At 42.7% G+C, this 20,444-nt stretch overlaps 1 protein-coding gene across 7 annotated transcripts in view; it reads left to right on the top strand.

Moving 5' to 3' along the window:
* The window catches only part of SH3D19 (SH3 domain containing 19), a 178,863-nt gene that overhangs the window by 129,515 nt on the left and 28,904 nt on the right, over window positions 1-20,444 (top strand). For all 7 annotated transcript variants that reach the window (XM_082652859.1, XM_082652858.1, XM_082652860.1 and 4 more), the window contains 2 exons: window positions 4,691-4,798; window positions 17,493-17,608. In XM_082652859.1, the coding sequence (XP_082508985.1) occupies window positions 4,691-4,798; window positions 17,493-17,608 (224 nt within the window). The remainder of the gene's footprint in view (window positions 1-4,690; window positions 4,799-17,492; window positions 17,609-20,444) is intronic.

Raw genomic sequence — 20,444 nt, 5'->3', positions numbered from 1 at the left:
AGTCCACGTTTCCCCTATTGATGGACACCACTACAAAAAATGCTCTTGTAAACACTCTTGTAAATATTTTTACTTCTACTAGTGCTTTTATAAAGAAATTTCCAGAAGTGGGACTCCTGGCTTAAAGATCATGAACTTTAAACTTATTAACAGTACCAACAATCCAGTTTCCCACCTGGCAGTGCCAGGAGTTCCCAAACGTGAGGTACCATCCTTGCCTTCTAGGTTGCCCCCTTAACATTGCTATTGGAGAAAAATACCCCTCTCACGAAAAGACGCAAAAAGTAAGCATACTGTGTAGCTAGAGGGAGACTCTCACACCATCATCAAGATGAAAAACAGGCCTCTGGCTCCACCTTCTCACTGAAGTGATGCTGTCTCTCCTCTCCGCTCATCGGCACGCCTCTTCTGGAAGGCAGCCTGGGACAGGGCGCAGCGAGGCACAGGCCGAGCTCACTGACTCAGGGAGCACAGCTAGGGGAAGTCATGAAGCAGACCCACTCCTGCCAAACAGCCACAGTACTGGAACACTCAGACTTCCTTGCTTCACTGTACTGACAAAGAATTTTTTTTCTTCTTTGTTTTGGAGACGTGTATACTAGAATAATTACACATGATCTGAGTGCCAGTTATCAAAGAGCAGCTAATGATACTAAAAATAAAGACCAAGAAAGAGAGAGAAAGTGGGTAGCTAGGACACTTTGAATACTTTGTATTTAAGTTGTATCTTGCTACTTCAGTTTAAATCTAGCAGGTTTTAAAAAATGACTGGACCCTTTAATGCGGTAGTTGAGACCTGCAGGATTTGGGACGGGGTTCTCTGAGGCTGGTCCTCCAAGAACAAGCACATTTGGGATCCCCCTGTGCCCAGCCCTCCAAGGGCACTGAGTGGCCTCTTTCTCCTTCTCTGCCCCCCTTGTTCGTGCTCTCACTCCTGGGATGTGAGAGAGAGAGACTGTACGTGGTATCCTGGCCCAGAACATCAGATGGGTTGGGAAACAATTGAAGTGATTCCATACTCAAGATTTTCTTCTCCCTCCACACTCACCTCCCCAAAATCACCAACTAAAAACCTATCCTAATAACCACCAGATCGTAGGGACCCAAAGCAGCTGTTAAAGCAGAAATACCACTTGAATGGGAGAGCACTGTGAACAGTTATCAGCCTTAATCCTTTTCTTGAATTTTGGTCCTTTTCCCAGCAGGAAACAGAGCCCTGAGAGGATGGGCTGTTACAGCCAAGGTTGAGGGGACGGGGGACAGTCAAGTCTGCAGCAGTGGGGGAAGGAAAGTCGCTCCTTGGAGGTCAGTGGGTTCCAGTGAGGGCCAAGGAGGCAGAGCAGGGGCAATGGCAGGGGAGAGAGACGAATAGGAAGGAAAGGTGTGCCCACAGGAGAGATACTATGTTTCTGTGTTTGAATAAAATAAATGCCGAGATTGGGGTCTTCAAATTCTTTCATTCTAGCTAGCATTACTCAGAACAGATGACACGTTCAGGGAGTTCAGTTTCAGGTAATGTTTGCAATAATGGGCTTTAATACCAGCCTACCTTCGCCTGTTTATCCATCAGCACTGCTGTTTCCTAAAAACCCAAAGTGTATTTTTCAGCTTGGAAGAACTGTTAGAATATGCAAAATCCATCTGTTGGAAAGAGGATCATGGAGCCCTCCTCTCCCTCGCCCCCTGCACTCCTGTTTCACGCTGCAACCTGCTTCCCTTCTGCCCACAACTGAAGTTCCGCCTTGCTCTACGTTTCCCTTTTTCAGTAGCATGTCTCACCTTCTAATATACCACATGAATCAACAATATATTTACTGTTTATTGTCTCCATCTCCTGCTGGAGTGTAAGCATCACAAGGGCAGAGTTCTTTGCTCTGTTCAATGACGTATTCCCAGCATCTAGAATAGTATTTGATGTGTAGCAGGCACCCGATCAATACTGAATGAAAAAAAGTGAAAGAGTAAGTTACAAAGAAATAGGTATAAAATGATCCTGTTTGTGTTTTTCAAAATACCTACGTAATAATACTTATGATACAGGTTTGTGTTTTTCAAAATACGTATGTAATAATACATATGATACAGAAAAAAAATCTGTAGACAGATACGCATATTTTAGATAATAATTATTACTGCAGGGATAGGATTACAGGAGACTTTCTATCATATATTCCTTTTTTTTTTTTAAAGATCAACTTTTTTTTTTTTAATAAATTTATTTATTTTTGGTTGTGTTGGGTCTTCATTGTTGCGTGCGGGCTTTCTCTAGTGGCGAGCGGGGGCTACTCTTTTTTTTTTTTTTTTTTTAAGGCATCTGAAGAATCACCACTATCTTAACCTGAGTTTTGGCAACTCAGGTTAAGGTTTTTTAAATTTATTTATTTTTAATTTTGGCTGTGTTCGGTCTTCGTTTCTGTGCGAGGGCTTTCTCCAGTTGCAGCAAGCGGGGGCCACTCTTTATTGCAGTGCGCAGCCTCTCTTGTTGTGGAGCTCAGGCTCCAGACGCGCAGGCTCAGTAGTTGTGGCTCATGGGCCTAGTTGCTCCGCGGCATGTGGGATCCTCCCAGACCAGGGCTCGAACCCGTGTCCCCTGCATTGGCAGGCAGATTCTCAACCACTATGCCACCAGGGAAGCCCGGGGGCTACTCTTCATTGTGGTGCGAGGGCTTCTCATTGCGGTGGCTTCTCTTGTTGTGGAGCACAGGCTGTAGGTGCACGGGCTTCAGTAGTTGTGGCATGCAGGCTTCAGTAGTTGTGGCTTGTGGGCTCTAGAGTGCAGGCTCAGTAGTTGTGGCTCACGGGCTTAGTTGCTCCACGGCATGTGGGATCTTCCCGGACCAGGGATCGAACCTGTGTCCCCTGCATTGGCAGGCGGATTCTTAACCCCTGCGCCACCAGGGAAGTCCCTATCATATATTTCTTAATGTTTCCTATTTTTACAATAAATGTTACTTTTGAAATGAAAAATAATGCTATAACAAAATAAGGAATTGACGAATTTCCTTAGACCTAAAAGAAGAAGCTTTGTTTGTTTTCTGGAGATATAGGTTACAATGGAAGAAAGTGATATTATTACAAGAGCCTTTTTTGAAAGTTTGATATTGTTTTGATGATGTTGAGTTGGATTTTTGAGCATAGACAAGACTCGCCTCACTAATAAGCTAATAGACCGGTTTCCACAGAGGGGTCATTTAATTTTTTTTTTCCTAACTAGCCTAATAATTATTATTTTACCTAGCATGCCATCTGGGGGCCTTACTTAGGTGATAGATAATAAACTTAAAATAGGATTGTACTTAACCATCCTATCTCCCCACCTCGCACCGTTACTGGCACATGGTAAGCAGACATGTGAGATCAAGTGACTAGTGAGTGGGTGATGCTCTGCTAGCAGGTCTGAGAGTGGGGTTGCCTGAGAGCTGGGTGGAAGGGAAGGGCAAGTATCAAGGAGCTGAAAGGCCATCTTACCCTTAGCTCAGCTCTTCCTGTATTCTGAAAAGAGCTGGTCAGCAAAAGATGCTTTATTGAACTGCAGCTCATAACAGGCAGAACATGAATGCTGTTCATCACAAGTGCTGTGAAGTGCATTGTTTATAGGGAGTATCTCCCTACAGGTGAGATCCAGAGAACAGGTTCTGAATACAGTATGTATTCATTCTGCCTCTTGCTGAATAAAGGCAAAAGCGGCCTCTCGAGACCCTGTGCACCGTATAGAGTATGCATTATACAGCATTTGATTTTATTTTTGCTCATCTATTTATTTTTAGGTTTTTCATCTTCTAAAAATTTTTTGGTCATCTTCCCAAACTACTAAAAAGAACATTTACATTAAAGAAAAAAAGACTATTTCTTTCGGTAAAAAAGTTTGGTGGGGGATTTCCCTGGCGGTCCAGTGGTTAGGGCTCCACGCTCTCACTGCCGAGGGCCTGGGTTCCACCCCTGGTTGGGTAACTAAGACCCCACAAGCCTTGCGGCATGGCCAAAAACGAAAAAAGGAAGAAAAAAGTTTGGTGGTTGTGCTTTTATTTAAAATACTCTCCCTAAGCACATACTGTCCATTTTAAATGAGTGGGTTAAGATGGAGAATATATATCCTTGGCCCAAAATTAAATATTTGAAGGGAGATGTCTTATTTTATTTCCAGGATAAAACGTTTTCCGTTTTCATGTTAGCAAGGTGTAGTTTCACTTCACTGTTCAATCCGAGAGTGCTGCTGCCAGGCTCCGGCAGGGTGGGATGAGGGGTGGGGACCAGGCCCAGGGCCAGCCCTTCAGGGAGGTATTCCAATGCAGGCACAGGGGTGGGGCAAAGAGACCTTCCTTCCTGGGGGATCCGGGAAGCTTCACTATAGGGGGGAAATTGGCTGCATGTTTCAATTGCCCCTCATTTTCAGGCAGACACTTATGGAATGATTACACTCCTGTGAAAGATAGCTTCTACATAATTGAAGATTGTCCCGGATCTCTCTCATCAGAGAGGAAGAAAAGCCACATGAATTATTTACGGAGCACCAAGTTATTTCCTTTCATGAGCCCTGACTTTGTTTTTGTCTCTGCAAACTGAGATTTTGTTTATCCATGAATAGTTTTCCCTAGAGCATGAAAAATATGACTCTTTAATTATGAATGAGGTTTTTTTGTTTGAGTCCGTGTTAACTAAAACATGCAAAATACACTGTGTTTTTCATTAGATCCCTTTCAGCTCCCCACAAGAACAGAACCAGCAAAGGAACGAGCAGTTCAACCAGCACCCACCAGGAAGCCCACTGTGATTCGAATTCCAGCCAAACCAGGAAAATGTAAGCACTTCTCTGCCTCATTTATTTGCTTCTCCAAGAGCCAGGGAAAAATATATGCTAATTATCAATGTCTGCTTTTGAAATTATGTGTAATCAGCCACTTACTATTATTTTTCTGTCGAGAACATTTTCTTTTAACATCTTTATTGGAGTATAATTGCTTTACAATGGTGTGTTAGTTTCTGCTGTATAACAGAGTGAATCAGCTATACCTATACATATATCCCCATATCTCCTCCCTCATTTATTTTTTAATTTTTTAACATCTTTATTGCAGTATAATTGCTTTACAATGGTGTGTTAGTTTCTGCTTTATAACAAAGTGAATCAGTTATACATATACATATATCCCCATATCTCTTCTCTCTTGCATCTCCCTCCCTCCCACCCTCCCTATCCCACCCCTCTAGGTGGTCACAGAGCACTGAGCTGATCCCCCTGTGCTATGCAGCTGCTTCCCACTAGCTATCTAGTTTACATTTGGTAGTATATATATGTCCATGCCACTCTGTTTGTCCCAGCTTCCCCTTCCCCCTCACCATATCCTCAAGTCCATTCTCGGCATCTGCATCTTTATTCCTGTCCTGCCCCTAGGTTCTTCAGAACCACTTTCTTTTTTAGGATTCCATATATATGTATTAGCATACGGTATTTGTTTTTCTCTTTCTGACTTACTTCACTCTGTATGACAGACTCTAGGTACATCCACCTCACTAAAAATTAACTCAATTTTGTTTCTTTTTATGGCTGAGTCATATTCCATTGTATATATGTGCCACATCTTCTTTATCCATTCATCTGTCGATGGACACTTAGGTTGCTTCCATGACTTGCTTATTGTAAATAGAGCTGCAATGAACATTGTGGTACATGACTCCTTTAGAATTATGGTTTTCTCAGGGTATATGCCCAGTAATGGGATTGCTGGGTCGTATGGTAATTCTATTTTTAGTTTTTTAAGGAACCTCCAAACTGTTCTCCATAGTGGCTGTATCAATTTACATTCCCACCAACAGTGCAGGAGGGTTCCCTTTTCTCCACACCCTCTCCAGCATTTATTGTTTGTAGATTTTTTGATGATGGCCATTCTGACTGGTGTGAGGTGATACCTCATTGTAGTTTTGATTTGCATTTCTCTAATGATTAGTGATGTTGAACATCCTTTGATGTCTTTGTTGGGAATCTGTATATCTCCTTGGGAGAAATGTCTGTTTAGGTTTTCTGCCCATTTTTGGGTTGGGTTGTTTGTCTTTTTGATATTGAGCTGTATGAGCTGCTTATAGATTTTGGAGATTAATCCTTTGTCAGTTGCTTCATTTGCAAATGTTTTCTCCCATTCTAAGGGTTGTCTTTTCATCTTGTTTATGGTTTCCTTTGCTGTGAAAAAGCTTTTAAGTTTCATTAGGTCCCATTTGTTTACTTTCATTTTTATTTCCATTTCTCTAGGAGGTGGGTCAAAAAGGATCACACTTTGATTTATGTCATAGAGTGTTCTGCCTGTGTTTCTTCTAAGAGTTTTATAGTGTCTGGCCTTAACATTTAGGTCTTTAATCCATTTTGAGTTTATTTTTGTGTATGGCATTAGGGAGTGTTCTAATTTCATTGTTTTACGTGTAGCTGTCCAGTTTTCCCAGCACGACTTATTCTCCATTGTATATTCTTGCCTCCTTTATCAAAGATAAGGTGACCATATGTGCATGGGTTTATCTCTGGACATTCTTTCCTGTTCCATTAATCTGTGTTTCTGTTTTTGTGCCAATACCATACTGTCTTGATGACTGTAGCTCTGTAGTATAGTCCGAAGTCAGGGAGCCTGATTCCTCCAGCTCCGTTTTTTCTTTCTCAAGATTGCTTTGGCTATTCGGGGTCTTTTGTGTTTCCATACAAATTGTGAAATTTTTTATTCTAGTTCTGTGAAAAATGCCATTGGTAGTTCGATAGGGATTGCATTCAATTTGTAGATTGCTTTGGGTAGTTGAGTCATTTTCACAATGTTGATTCAAGAACATGGTATATCTCTCCATCTGTCTGTATCATCTTTAATTTCTTTCATCAGTGTCTTATAGTTTTCTTCATACAGGTCTTATAGTTTTCTTCATACAGGTCTTTTGTCTCCTTAGGTAGGTTTATTCCTAGGTATTTTATTCTTTTTGTTCCAGTGGTAAATGGGAATGTTTCCTTAATTTCTCTTTCAGATTTTTCATCATTAGTATATAGGGATGCAAGAGTTTTCTGTGTATTAATTTTGTATCCTGCTACTTTACCAAATTCGTTGATTAGCTCTAGTGGTTTTCTGGTGGCATCTTTAAGATTCTGTATTTATAGTATTATGTCATCTGCAGAGAGTGACAGCTTTACTTCTTCTTTTCTGATTTGGATTCTTTTTATTTCTTTTTCTTCTCTGATTGCTGTGGCTAAAACTTCCAAAACTATGTTGAATAATAGAGGTGAGAGTGGGCAACCTAGTCTTGTTCCTGATCTTAGTGGAAATGGTTTCAGTTTTCATCATTGAGAACAATGTTGGCTGTGGGTATGTCATATCTGGCCTTTATTATGTTGAGGTAAGTTTCCTCTATTCCCACTTTCTGGCATGTTTTTATCATAAATGGGTGTTGAATTTTGTTGAAAGCTTTTTCTGTTTCTATTGAGATTAATTATGTGGTTTTTCTCCTTCAGTTTGTTAATATGGTTTATCACATTGATTGATTTGCGTATATTGAAGAATTCTTGCTTGCTTCCTGGGATAAATCCCACTATATCATGGTGCATGATCCTTTTAATGTGCTGTTGGATTCTGTTTGCTAGTATTTTGTTTAGGATTTTTACATGTATGTTCATCAGTGATATTGGTGTGTAGATTTCTTTTTTTGTGACATCTTTGTCTGGTTTTGGTATCAGGGTGATGGTGGCCTCGTAGAATGAGTTTGGCAGTGTTCCTCCCTCTGCTATATCTTGGAAGAGTTTGAGAAGGATAGGTGTTAGCTCTTCTCTAAATGTTTGATAGAATTCGCCTGTGAATCCTTCTGATCCTGCGCTTTTCTTTATTGGAAAATTTTTAATCACAGTTTCAATTTCAGTGCTTGTGATTTGTCTGTTTATATTTTCTATTTCTTTCTGGTTCAGTCTCAGAAGTTTGTGCATTTCTAAGAGTTTGTCCATTTCTTCCAGGTTGTCCATTTTATTGGCATAGAGTTGCTTGTAGTAATCTCTCATGATCCTTTGTATTTCTGCAGTGTCAGTTTTTACTTCTCCTTTTTCATTTCTAATTCTGTTGATTTGAGTCTTCTCCCTTTTTTTCTTGATGAGTCTGGCTAATGGTTTATCGATTTTGTTTATCTTCTCAAAGAACCAGCTTTTAGTTTTATTGATCTTTGCTATAGTTTCCTTCATTTCTTTTTCATTTATTTCTGATCTGATCTTTATGATCTTTCCTTCTGCTAACTTTGGGGGTTTTTTGTTCTTCTTTCTCTACTTGCTTTAGTGTAAGGTTAGGTTGTTTATTTGAGATGTTTCTTGTTTCTTGAGGTAGGATTGTATTGCTATAGACTTCCTTCTTAGAACTGCTTTTGTTGCATCCCATAGGTTTTGGGTCATCGTATTTTCATTGTCATTTGTTTCTAGGTATTTTTTGATTTCCTCTTTGATTTCTTCGGTGATCTCTTGGGTATTTAGTAGTGTATTGTTTAGCCTCCGTGGTTTGTATTTTTTACAGATTTTTTCCTGTAATTGATATCTAGTCTCATTGCGTTGTGGTCAGAAAAGACACTTGATACAATTTCAATTTTCTTAAAGTTACCAGTCCTTGATTTGTAACCTAAGATATGGTCTATCCTGGAGAATGTTCCATGAGCAGAAGAAAGCATATTCTGTTGTTTTTGGATGGAATGTCCTATAAATATCAATTAAGTCCATCTTGTTTAATGTATCATTTAAAGCTTGTGTTTCCTTATTTATTTTCATTTTGGGTGATCTGTCCATTGGTGAAAGTGGGGTGTTAAAGGCCCCTACTATGATTGTGTTACTGTCGATTTCCCCTTTTATGGCTGTTAGCATTTGCCTGATGTATTGAGGTGCTTCTATGTTGGGTGCATAAATATTTACAATTGTTATATCTTCTTCTTGGACTGATCCCTTGATCATTATGTAGTGCCCTTCTTTGTCTCTTGTAATAGTCTTTATTTAAGCATCTATTTTGCCTGGTATGAGAATTGGCACTCCAGCTTTCGTTTGATTTCCATTTGCGTAGAATATCTTTTTCCATCCCCTCACTTTCAGTCTGTATTTGTCCCCAGGTCTGAAGTGGCTGTCTTGTAGATAGCATATATATGGGTCTTGTTTTTGTATCCATTCAGCCTGTCTGTGTCTTTTGGTTGGAGCATTTAATCCAATTACATTTAAGGTAATTATCGATATGTATGTTTCTATGACCATTTTCTTAATTGTTTTGGGTTTGTTATTGTAGGTCTTTTCCTTCTCTTGTGTTTCCTGCCTAGAGAAGTTCCTTTAGCATTTGTTGTAAAGCTGGTTTAGTGGTGCTGAATTCTCTTAACTTCTGCTTGTCTGTAAAGGTTTTAATTTCTCCGTTGAATCTGAATGAGATCCTTGCTCAGTAGAGTAATCTTGCTTGTAGGTTTTTCCCTTTCATCACTTTAAATATGTCCTGCCACACCCTTCTGGCTTGCAGAGTTTCTGCTGAGAAATCTGCTGAGGAATCAGCTGAATCCTTACGGGGATTCCCTTGTATGTTACTTGTTGCTTTTCCCTTGCTGCTTTTAATATTTTTTCTTTGTATTTAATTTTTGATACTTTGATTAACATGTGTCTTGGCGTGTTTCTCCTTGGATTTATCCTGTATGGGACTCTCTGTGCTTCTTGGACTTGACTGACTATTTCCTTTCCCACAATAGGGAAGTTTTCAACTCTAATCTCTTCAAATATTTTCTCAGTCCCTTTGTTTTTCTCTTCTTCTTCTGGGACCCCTATAATTTGAATGTTGGTGCTTTCAATATTGTCCCAGAGGTCTCTGAGACTGTCCTCAGTTCTTTTCATTCTTTTTTGGTTATTCTGCTCTGTGGTAGTTATTTCCACTCTTTTATCTTCCCGGTCACTTATCCGTTCTTCTGCCTCAGTTATTCTCCTATTGATTCCTTCTAGAGAATTTTTTATTTCATTTATTGTGTCATTCATCATTGTTTGTTTGCTCTTTAGTTCTTCTAGATCCTTGTTAAACGTTTCTTGTATTTTCTCCATTCTATTTCCAAGATTTTGGATCATCTTTGCTATCATTACTCTGAATTCTTTTTCAGGTAGACTGCCTAGTTCCTCTGATTTGTTTGGTGTGGTGGGTTTTTACTTTACTCCTTTATCTGCTGTGTATTCCTCTGTCTTCTCATTTTGCTTAACTTGCTGCATTTCGGGTCTGCTTTTTGCAGGCTGCACGTTCATAGTTCCCATTGTTTTTGGTGTCTGCTGCCAGTGGGGAAGATTGGTTCAGTGGGTTGTGTAGGCTTCCTGGTGGAGGGGACTAGTGCCTGTGTTCTGGTGGATGAAGCTGGATCTTGTCTTTCTGGTGGGCAGGACCATGTCCTGTGGTGTGGTTCGGGGTGCTGTGACCTTATTATGATTTTAGGCCACCTCTCTGCTAATGGGTGGTGTTGTGTTCCTGTCTTGCTAGTTGTTTGGCATAAGGTGTCCAGCACTGTAGCTTGCTGGTCGTTGAGTGGAGCTGGGTCTTAGTGTTGAGATGGAGATCTCTGGGAGAGCTTTTGCCATTTGATATTATGTGTAGCTGGCAGGACTCTGGTGGACCAATGTCCTGAACTAGGCTCTCCCACCTCAGAGGCTCACGCTTGACACCTGGCCGGAGCACCAAGACCTTGTCTGCCACTCAGCTCAGAAGAAAAGGGAGAAAACGAAAGAGAGAAAGAGAGGAAGGAAGGAAGGAAAAATAAAATGAAGTTATTAAAATAAAAAATAAAAGAATTATTAAAATAAAAAGGTAATCAACAAAGAAAAAGAAGAGAGCAAGCAAACTAGTAAACAAATCCACCAATGATAACAGGTGCTAAAAACTATACTAAAAAATTAACCATAAAACAAACAAAGAAAAAAACAACAGACAGAACCCTAGGACAAATGGTAAAAGCAAAGCTATACAGACAAGATCACACAAAGAAGCATACACATACACACTCACAAAAAGAGAAAAAGGAAAAAAAAAAAATATATATATATATATATATATATTTTTTTTTTTTTAAAGGGGGGCTTCCCTGGTGGCACAGTGGTTGAGAGTCCGCCTGCTGATGCAGGCGACACGGGTTCGTGCCCCGGTCCGGGAAGATCCCACGTGCCGCGGAGCAGCTGGGCCCGTGAGCCATGGCCGCTGAGCCTGCGTGTCTGGAGCCTGTGCTCCACAACAGGAGAGGCCACAACAGTGAGAGGCCCGCGTACCGCAAAAAAAAAAAAAGGAAGAGAGCAACCAAATCAATAAACAAATCTACCAGTGATAATAAGCTCTAAATATTAAACTAAGATAAACCTAAAACCAGAAACAAATTAGATGCAGATAGCAAACCCCAAGTCTACAGTTGCTCCCAGAGTCCCCTGCCTCAATTTTGGGATTGTTTTCTATTCAGATATTCCACAGATGCAGGGTACATCAAGGTGATTATGGAGCTTTAATCCGCTGCTCCTGAGGCTGCTGGGAGAGATTTCCCTTCCTCTTCTTTTTTCCCACAGCTCCTGGGGTTCAGCTTTGGATTTGGCCCCGCCTCTGCATGTAGGTCGCCTGAGGGCATCTGTTTCCTGCCCAGACAGGACGGGGTTAAAGTAGCAGCTGATTAGGGGGCTCTGGCTCACTCAGGCTGGGGAGAGGGAGTGGTACGGAATGCGGGGCGAGCCTGTGGTGGCAGAGGCTGGTGTGACGTTGCACCAGCCTGAGGCGTGCCATGTGCTCTCCCTGGGAAGTTGTCCCTGGATCACGGGACCCTGACAGGGGCGGGTTGCACAGGCTCCCAAGAGGGGAGGGGTGGATAGTGACCTGTGCTTGCACGCAGGCTTCTTGGTGGCTGCAGCAGCAGCCTTAGCATTTCATGCCTGTCTCTGGGGTCCGTGCTGATAGCCGCAGCTTGCGCCCGTCTCTGGAGCTCGATTTGGCGTTGCTCTGAATCCCCTCTCCTTGCACACCCCGAAACAATGGTCTCTTACCTCTTAGGCCGTTCCAGACTTTTTCCCGGACTCCCTTCTAGCTAGCTGTGGCACACTAGCCCCCTTCGGGCTGTGTTCACGCAGCCAACCCCAGTCCTCTCCCTGGGATCTGACCTCGGAAGCCCGAGCCTCAGCTCCCAGCCCCCACCCACCCCAGTGGGTGAGCAGACAAGCCTCTCGGGCTGGTGAGTGCTGGTCGGCACCGATCCTCTGTGCGGGAATCTCTCCGCTTTGCCCTCCGCACCCCTGTTGCTGTGCTCTCCTCTGTGGCTCCGAAGCTTCCCCCCCCGCCACACCCCTCATCTCCACCAGTGAAGGGGCTTCCTAGTGTGTAGAAACTTTTCCTCCTTCACAGCTCCCTCCCAGAGTTGCAGGTCCCATCCCTATTCTTTTGTCTCTGTTTTTTCTTTTGACCTGCCCAGGTACGTGGGGAGTTTCTTGCCTTTTGGGAAGTCTGAGGTCTTCTGCCAGCATTCATTAGGTGTTCTGTAGGAGTTGTTCCACATGTAGACGTATTTTTGATGTATTTGTGGGGAGGAATGTGATCTCCACGTCTTACTCCTCCGCCATCTTGAAGGTCCTCCCCTCGAGAACATTTAAAAGCAAGTTGTTTTCTCATAATTCTTTAGACAATTAGTACAGCAAATTTTATTTTTTTGGATTTTTTTAATTTATTTTTGGCTGCATTGGGTCTTCGTTGCTGCATGCAGGCTTTCTCTAGTTGTGGCGAGCGGGGACTACTCTTTGTTGCAGTGCACGGGCTTTTCATTGCGGTGGCTTCCCTTTTTGCAGAGCATGAGCTCTAGGCGTGCAGGCTCAGTAGTTCTGGCACATGGGCCCTAGAGCACACGGACTTCAGTAGTTGCAGCACACGGGCTCAGTAGTTTTGGCTTGCGGGCTCTAGAGCGCAGGTTCAGTTGTTGTGGCACATGGGCTTAGTTGCTCCGTGGCATGTGGGATCTTCCCAGGCCAGGGCTCGAACCCATGTCCCCTGCATTGGTAGGCGGATTCTTAACCACTGTGCCACCAGGGAAGTCCAGTACAGTAAATTTGGTTTTTACTTCTCTTTAACATTGTCTGAGGCAGAAAGAATAGAGGGAGGCTGAAACTCAGAGTAATTGTAATATCGTATGTTAGTGCCAGTAGTAAAGATTTGGTAGGAAAGTTTTGAAACTGATAGCAAATACAGTTGTATATGTCTGTCAGGAGTGTATTACTCCAATGAGCATAATCTAAATATAGCTATGTGTGAGTTGTCTGAAGGGGAGTAACCAAGAGTTATAAAAACATAACAGTGTATAAAAATATTATTTTAATTTGTAAAACACTACGGGGTTTTTTTGTTTTGTTTTGTTTTGTTTTTATGGTACGCAGGCCTCTCACTGTTGTGGCCTCTCCCGTTGCGGAGCACAGGCTCCGACGTGCAGGCTCAGCGGCCATAGCTCACGGGCCCAGCCGCTCCGCGGCATGTGGGATCTTCCCGGTCTGGGGCACGAACCCGCGTCCCCTGCATCAGCAGGCGGACTCTCAACCACTGCGCCACCAGGGAAGCCCCAACACTACGTTTTCATACACTTCCTTACTTGATTTTTCAGTGTTAAAATAAATGAAATTTTGGATGAATTTTATTTAATAAGTCCTGCAGATACATCTGATATTATCATAAGAGAGAAGCCAAGAGGGCCAGAACTGTTTACCTTAGGCCCTAGAGATTAGAAAAAGCGTGAGTATGTATGCACATGAATGCACATACAGTGGGTTCCAGAGCAGTTCCTGGGTGATCACACAGCTTTCTCTGTGAGCCTCTGCTTTCCTTTCATTTCCTTTAGTGCTTTTGCACAGCCCAGTTGCATCCTTGCCTTTGTCTAACAAGATTCTGCCACTCCATTCCTGCCAACAGCAGAGCAAGTGTCCCAGTCCTTCACCTGCAGCATCCCAGGGTTACACTGTAGGCATCCCCTGGAATGCCATGAAACTTAGTTTAGGGGTATGGTTTCTCTATAAAATACTACCTGGAAGAATCATATTGGTTTTAGTCTGTTGATGGTTTTATTAACTGATGGCTCTAAGCCAAGTAGTGAGAAGATTGAACGGAGTTTCTATGAAGAATGAGGAGGAGAGAAAGTCAAGGGTACCAAATTCTAGTGGGTTCTCGCTTCTTAGGAGCTTATATGGTAGTGTTAGACTGAAGAACTGGTCGTATGTTTCTTTTGACAGTGTTATATAGCCTACAGATCAGTGACAGGACAGCTCATCGGGTTGTCGGCCTGCTCACTGTTACCTTGTTAAAAGTATTTGCGGGCTTCCCTGGTGGCGCAGTGGTTGAGGGTCTGCCTGCTAATGCAGGGGACGCGGGTTCGAGCCCTGGTCTGGGAATATCCCACATGCCGCGGAGCGGCTGGGCCCGTGAGCCACAACTACTGAGCCTGCGCTTCTGGAGCCTGTGCTCCGCAACAAGAGAGGCCGCAATTGTGAGAGGTCCGCACACTGCGATGAAGAGTGGCCCCCTGCTTGCCACAACTAGAGAAAGCCCTCGCACAGAAATGAGGACCCAACACAGCGAAAAATAAATAAATAAATAAACAAAAACAAACAAACAAACAAAGCCAAGCATTTAAAAAAAAAAGTATTTGGGATTTTAATAAGCTGCGTGAGATAGAATGATAATAAATATTACCTGAAGCTCATGTGGCTTTATGTAATACAACTTTTACATTTAAATGTATTCTCCTATGTGTCAGGGTCCCCCAGATCCCCATGTTTGACGATTTGCTAGGAGGACTCACAGGATTTAGCATATAGTTGTGTTCGTGGCTGTGATTTATTATAGCAAAAGTATGCGAAGCAAAAATCAGCAAAGGAAAAAGGTGCCCGGGGCAAAGTCTGGAGGAAACCAGCACAAGTTTCTAGGAGTCCTCTCCCAGTGGAGTCACACAGGGTGTACCTAACTCCACTCAGATGTGAAATGTCAATCGGGGAAGCTCATCAGAGACTCAATACCCAAGGGTTTTTGTTGGGGGCTGGTTACATGGACACCTCTAGGAATTTGGGCATGTACCAAAATTCCAGATTTCCCAGAAGGAAAGCAGGTGTTCAGCATAAACCATATTCTTTTGTTTTATCTGTTCTAGAAATGGTGCGAAGCTTCCCAAAATGCAAGTTCCTAGGTGCCAGCAAGGACCAACCTTGTAACTCAGGCCTGCTGTGTTTACTCTTTTCTACACACTTATAAATTGGATTAATAGTCCTGAAATCCTGAGAAGGGTATATTGAGAAAGCACCTTTATTTATTATCCTGACAAAGCTCCAGGAACTATTAGAAAGCTGAGTTCTGTACCACTATATGTGAGAGAACTGAAGTGCCAGTTCCTAGGGAATCTATGTATATCAAACACCAGTTCCCCAGGGCTTCCCTGGTGGCGCAGGGGTTGAGAGTCCGCCTGCCGATGCAGGGGACATGGGTTCGTGCCCCGGTCCGGGAAGATCCCACGTGCCGCGGAGCGGCTGGGCCCGTGAGCCATGGCCGCTGAGCCTGCGCGTCCGGAGCCTGTGCTCTGCGACGGGAGAGGCCACAACAGTGAGAGGCCTGCGTACTGGAAAAACAAAAACAAAAAAACAAAAAAACAACCAGTTCCCCAGAATTTTATTATTACGATTATTAAGCAATGCATATATTGCTGTGGAGGAAAAAGAACTTGGAATGGACAAGAAAAGAAAGGAACAGCATTGTGGTGCAAAACTCCTTGCTCTGAACCTGTCAGCTTCTTCCCCTGGGGACCTGTTTCTTCTGACTAGGATGTCCTTTCCCCAGATCTCTGCATGGCTCGCTCCTTCACTGTTCCTTCAGGTCTTTGCTGAAATGCCACTTTGCTCACTGAGCACTCTGCTGACCACACAGTTTGAAATTGAAAATCTCCCTCCCCCACATACCCACACCAGATAATTACTATGTCCCTTCCTTCCCATAAGCTATCTCCTCTCTGCTTTCATATTCTTACTGCTTTGTACCCTTCAGTAAGGAAACTGCAGCACAGAGAAAATCTTCAAGATGGTGACTGAGTTGGACCATCCCTGTGTGTGTCTTAATTCCCCACGCAGCACTGCCTCTCAACTAAGAACGCTCGTCTGTCTCTAAATCATTGTTCTCCTAGGAGCTGGCCTGGGTATTTTCCCCTTTTGAGACTGTTTTCCTGTCTGTGGATAAAACAGGAACCTGACAAATCATCCTCTTGTTTTGTTATAAGTTTTTCATGTGAAATGGAAGCAGAGAGTGTTCATTTGAATGGGAAAAATTCCTCTCTCTCCTTTAAATGCCCGAACCAGTAAAAGTTGGCTTTAGCCTCCTTTAGTATGTTACAGTCATCCTCTCTCCAAGTGTTTTGCACACAGATTTTAATTAGCTGTCACTAATTAAATCTGGTCATCTTTGTTTTCTTCTTTTTAAAATAAGTTGGGAGTGCACTATCTCTGGGTTAAGGATGTAGTTTGGATGTAAAGTTATTGCTTGTTAAAATGGGAGCAATGAAGCCCATTAATCTGGAGCTAATATATTAGAAAACACATTTAATTATTTGGATGGGGGAGGGTTGGATACACCACCTATTAGGAAGCCGCATGCCTTACTACAATGCGTACAGGCTTTTGGTTTCAAACCCATCTGACCATTACTAGCATTAAGACCTGGCTAGCGCATTTATTTTCTTCTCAGCGTCAGTTTCTTCATCTGTAAAATGGGTAGGATATTATCTAGTATAGTGCTGTCCGATATGGTAGCCAATAGCCACATGTGGCTACTGAGCAGTTGAAATGTGGCTAATGCAACTGAGGGACTGAAATTTTAACTTTATTTAATTTTAATTAAGATTTAAGTTTAAATTGCCACATGTGGCTACTAGCCAGTAGACTCAACAGACCTAGCACTTAGATTGAGGTTGGTTTGGAGAAATGTATATGAATAAAGTGCCTTAACTTAATGCGCGGCCCATAGACGGTTCTCAACAAGTGCTGGCTTGCTGTTATAATTATTTAGTATTATTTTTAATCTCTATAAAACATTTGGTAAAAAGTAACCGATGCCTACTAGCTCATCAGTTTTCTGAGCTTTGCCAGAATACCTTTCTCATTTGCTTAGCTCTCCATTCTTTGTGTGCATCTTTTTTTTTTTTTTTTTTTTGTGGTACGCGGGCCTCTCACCGCTGCGGCCTCTCCCATTGCGGAGCACAGGCTCCGGACGCGCAGGCTCAGCGGCGATGGCTCACGGGCCCAGCCGCTCCGCGGCATGTGGGATCCTCCTGGACCGGAGCACGAACCTGCATCCCCTGCATCGGCAGGCGGACTCCCAACCACTGCGCCACCAGGGAAGCCCCTGTGTGCATCTTTTACAATAACCATTTTCCTAATAGGGAACCAAGCTGTTATCATTTCATCCCTTGAAACCCCGGAAGACTAGAAATTATTGATTAATTAATTACTGCTATTTTTCCAGGTTCACATGAGGAGGATCCACAAAGCCCACCTCCTCTCCCTACTGAAAAACCCATTGGAAACACCTTCAGCACAGTATCCGGAAAACTCGGTAATGCTAACAGAACTAGAAACTTGGTAAGTGGTCATTATAGGTAATCTTAGGTTGAAGACTAAGCTATGCACTAATTTTAAGTAATCAGCTGATGTCTAAATTATTTTACTATTGGCCAGATAAAACCAATTTCTAAGCTCCATGTACTTACTTAATATTTTTTAAATTCCTATAAAATAAAAGAATTAGGCTAATTCATTGTACTTCATCATAAAATAATTTGCCCTATACCGATATTATGGCATTGTCTTTTAAATAGCACTAATAATGAGAAAGTTATTGAAAATCTCTAAAACCCTTTAAATTTTGTGGAAAGATTTAGTTCAATTATCAGGTTTTATTTAAAATACCAAATTAGGGACTTCCCTGGTGGTTCAGTGGTAAAGAATCTGCCTTACAATGCAAAGGACGCAGGTTCGATCCCTGGTCAGGGCACTAAAATCCCACATGCCGCGTACGGGGCAACTAAGCCCGCGCACCACAAATACTGAGCCTACGCACCTCATCCAGAGCCCATGTGCCTTAAACTACAGAGTCCACGTGCCCTGGAACCCGTGCACCACAACTACAGAGCCCATGCTCCCTGGAGGCTGCGTGCCACAACTAGAGAAAAGAAAACCCACACACCTCAACTAGAGAGCAGCCCGTGCGCCACAACAAAAGATCCCACATGCCTCAGTGAAGATCCTGCATGCCACAACTAAGACCTCATGCAGCCAAAAATAAAATAAATAAATAATAAATAGATCTTTAAAAAAATAAAATACTGAAATAGTGACATAATTTTAAGATAATTATCATAAGAATTTGTTCATCTGAAATTTAGGAGAGAATTATTTTTTAAATTTAAAAAGTAGTGCTTTATCATGTACTTGTTAACAGATGGTGGTAAAAAGTTTTTTTTTTTAATTTCAACCTCGATACTGTTTTTCTATACTTTTTCAAATTCCCATATGATAGATTATCTTTAAGGTTTGTTTCAAAAGAAACCAGTTCTTAAAGTCTTTGAGCAAAATTTTCAGTTCAAACTTCATAATAGTTTTACACTTGTGCATTAACTGTGCTATTATACATGCAAACCCATCTAATCATCTAGTGAAGAGAAATTTCTTCGAAGGAGACATTAAATTGAATTAGCCAATGTCAAGTTAATGAGATTTTTCTGTGGGCTGAATTAAAATTTAGTGATCACTTGCATTTCAAAATACTTGGTAATAAATTTTTATTAAAACTGGGCTAGAGACTTCCCTGGCAGTCCGGTGGTTAAGACTCCACGCTTCCAGTGTAGGGGGTGCGGGTTTGATCCCTGGTCAGGGAACTAAGATTCCACATGCCGTGCAGCAGAGCCAAAAAAATTTTTAAAAAAACGGCCAAGATGACCCAAAAGAGGATGATAGGGCTTTCACCATACTATTGTTGAATGGGAAAATCCCAAATTTCCATAGAGGAAAAGTTACTTGAGAAGGTTACTGGCTTCTACTCTAAAGGGTTGTAAGGAGGAATGAGAGGATGATGAGTAGGCATACAAAAGCATTCACTGAGTCATGTCATGGGCTTTGTAAACCCATAAAGCTCTATTAAAATATTAAGTATTGGGCTTCCCTGGTGGCGCAGTGGTTGAGAGTCCGCCTGCCGATGCAGGGGACACGGGTTCGTGCCCCGGTCTGGGAAGATCCCACATGCCGCGGAGCGGCTGGGCCCGTGAGCCGTGGCCGCTGAGCCTGCGCATCCGGAGCCTGTGATCCGCAACGGGAGAGGCCACAACAGTGAGAGGCCCGCGTACCGGGGGGGGGCGGGGAATTAAGTATTATTCCATTTGGTGTTAAGCAGTCCACAAAGCAACTCAAACATTTTAGAAAAAACAAGGAAAGGAAGTTAGAATAAACTAAGCCATCTGGAGAGGGACCATATTCATAACTGTTTGTATCTCGCATAAACAACATGAGGGAAATCCTGTCCTGCGCTGTTTACAAAGGGTGGGGGCCAGAGGGGGGCGTGGTCAAAGCACTGTGCTGTACTGTAATGAATACATACCATAATAGACACACTGTATCTGAAGGAAGAAGAGGAGAGAAAAAGACCCCAAGTTAAATGATTTGGCTGAAGTCATGCACTTAGATTTCCGGGGCCCAAAAGTCAAAACTGTGCCTCAGAAATTCCTTTGGTTTTGAGAATTACAGTTACTGAGTGAATTTTAGATCAGAGGCCAGAATGGCTTCAGGTGTTGGGGAGGGTCTCTAGAAAGAGTGCTTCACCACTCTGATGACCCATGAGGAAAGGCACGGTCTTTGAAAGTTGTGTCTTCTGATGACACACAGGACAAAGACCCTTGACTATTTCTCCTGCCTTGAGTGCCAGGGAACTTTCCATCGCAGGACAAGGTGGCTGTAGTTGCAGAATCCCACTTTCTTCACTTAAACGATGAGGGAATCCAGGGTGAGGAACCACAGGAGCCACTGGCACTATTCTCTCAGCAGGAGCAGACACTTCTGTGGAAACCCAAGGCTGCCAGAGCCGCCCGCGAAGTGTCTGCCAGCCGGTGCCAGAGGAGAGTCAGGGGACGCTGCCCAGAAGGTGGAAGGAGTCACAGCTGCAGCATAGGAGATGGCTAATGAATTCAGAACATGAGAAGTGGTACCAATTCCTGGAAAAAAAAGAGAAGGCACATCTTCAGAGGCTGCTCAGTGATTCCAACAGACAAGAATATGGTTTTGGAAGAAATATCTGTTTTTTGAAAAAACAAACAAAAAAACGGAATTATTTTGAAATTAGAATATAGGAAACCATTCCAAAGAACATGAACAAAAAGATGGCTGCGGGCTTCCCTGGTGGCGCAGGGGTTGAGAATCCGCCTGCCGA

The sequence above is a fragment of the Grampus griseus genome (assembly GCF_964374135.1).
Source record: "Grampus griseus genome assembly, chromosome: 4".
NCBI lineage: Eukaryota > Metazoa > Chordata > Mammalia > Artiodactyla > Delphinidae > Grampus > Grampus griseus.
This window is presented reverse-complemented; position numbering and strand designations above follow the sequence as displayed.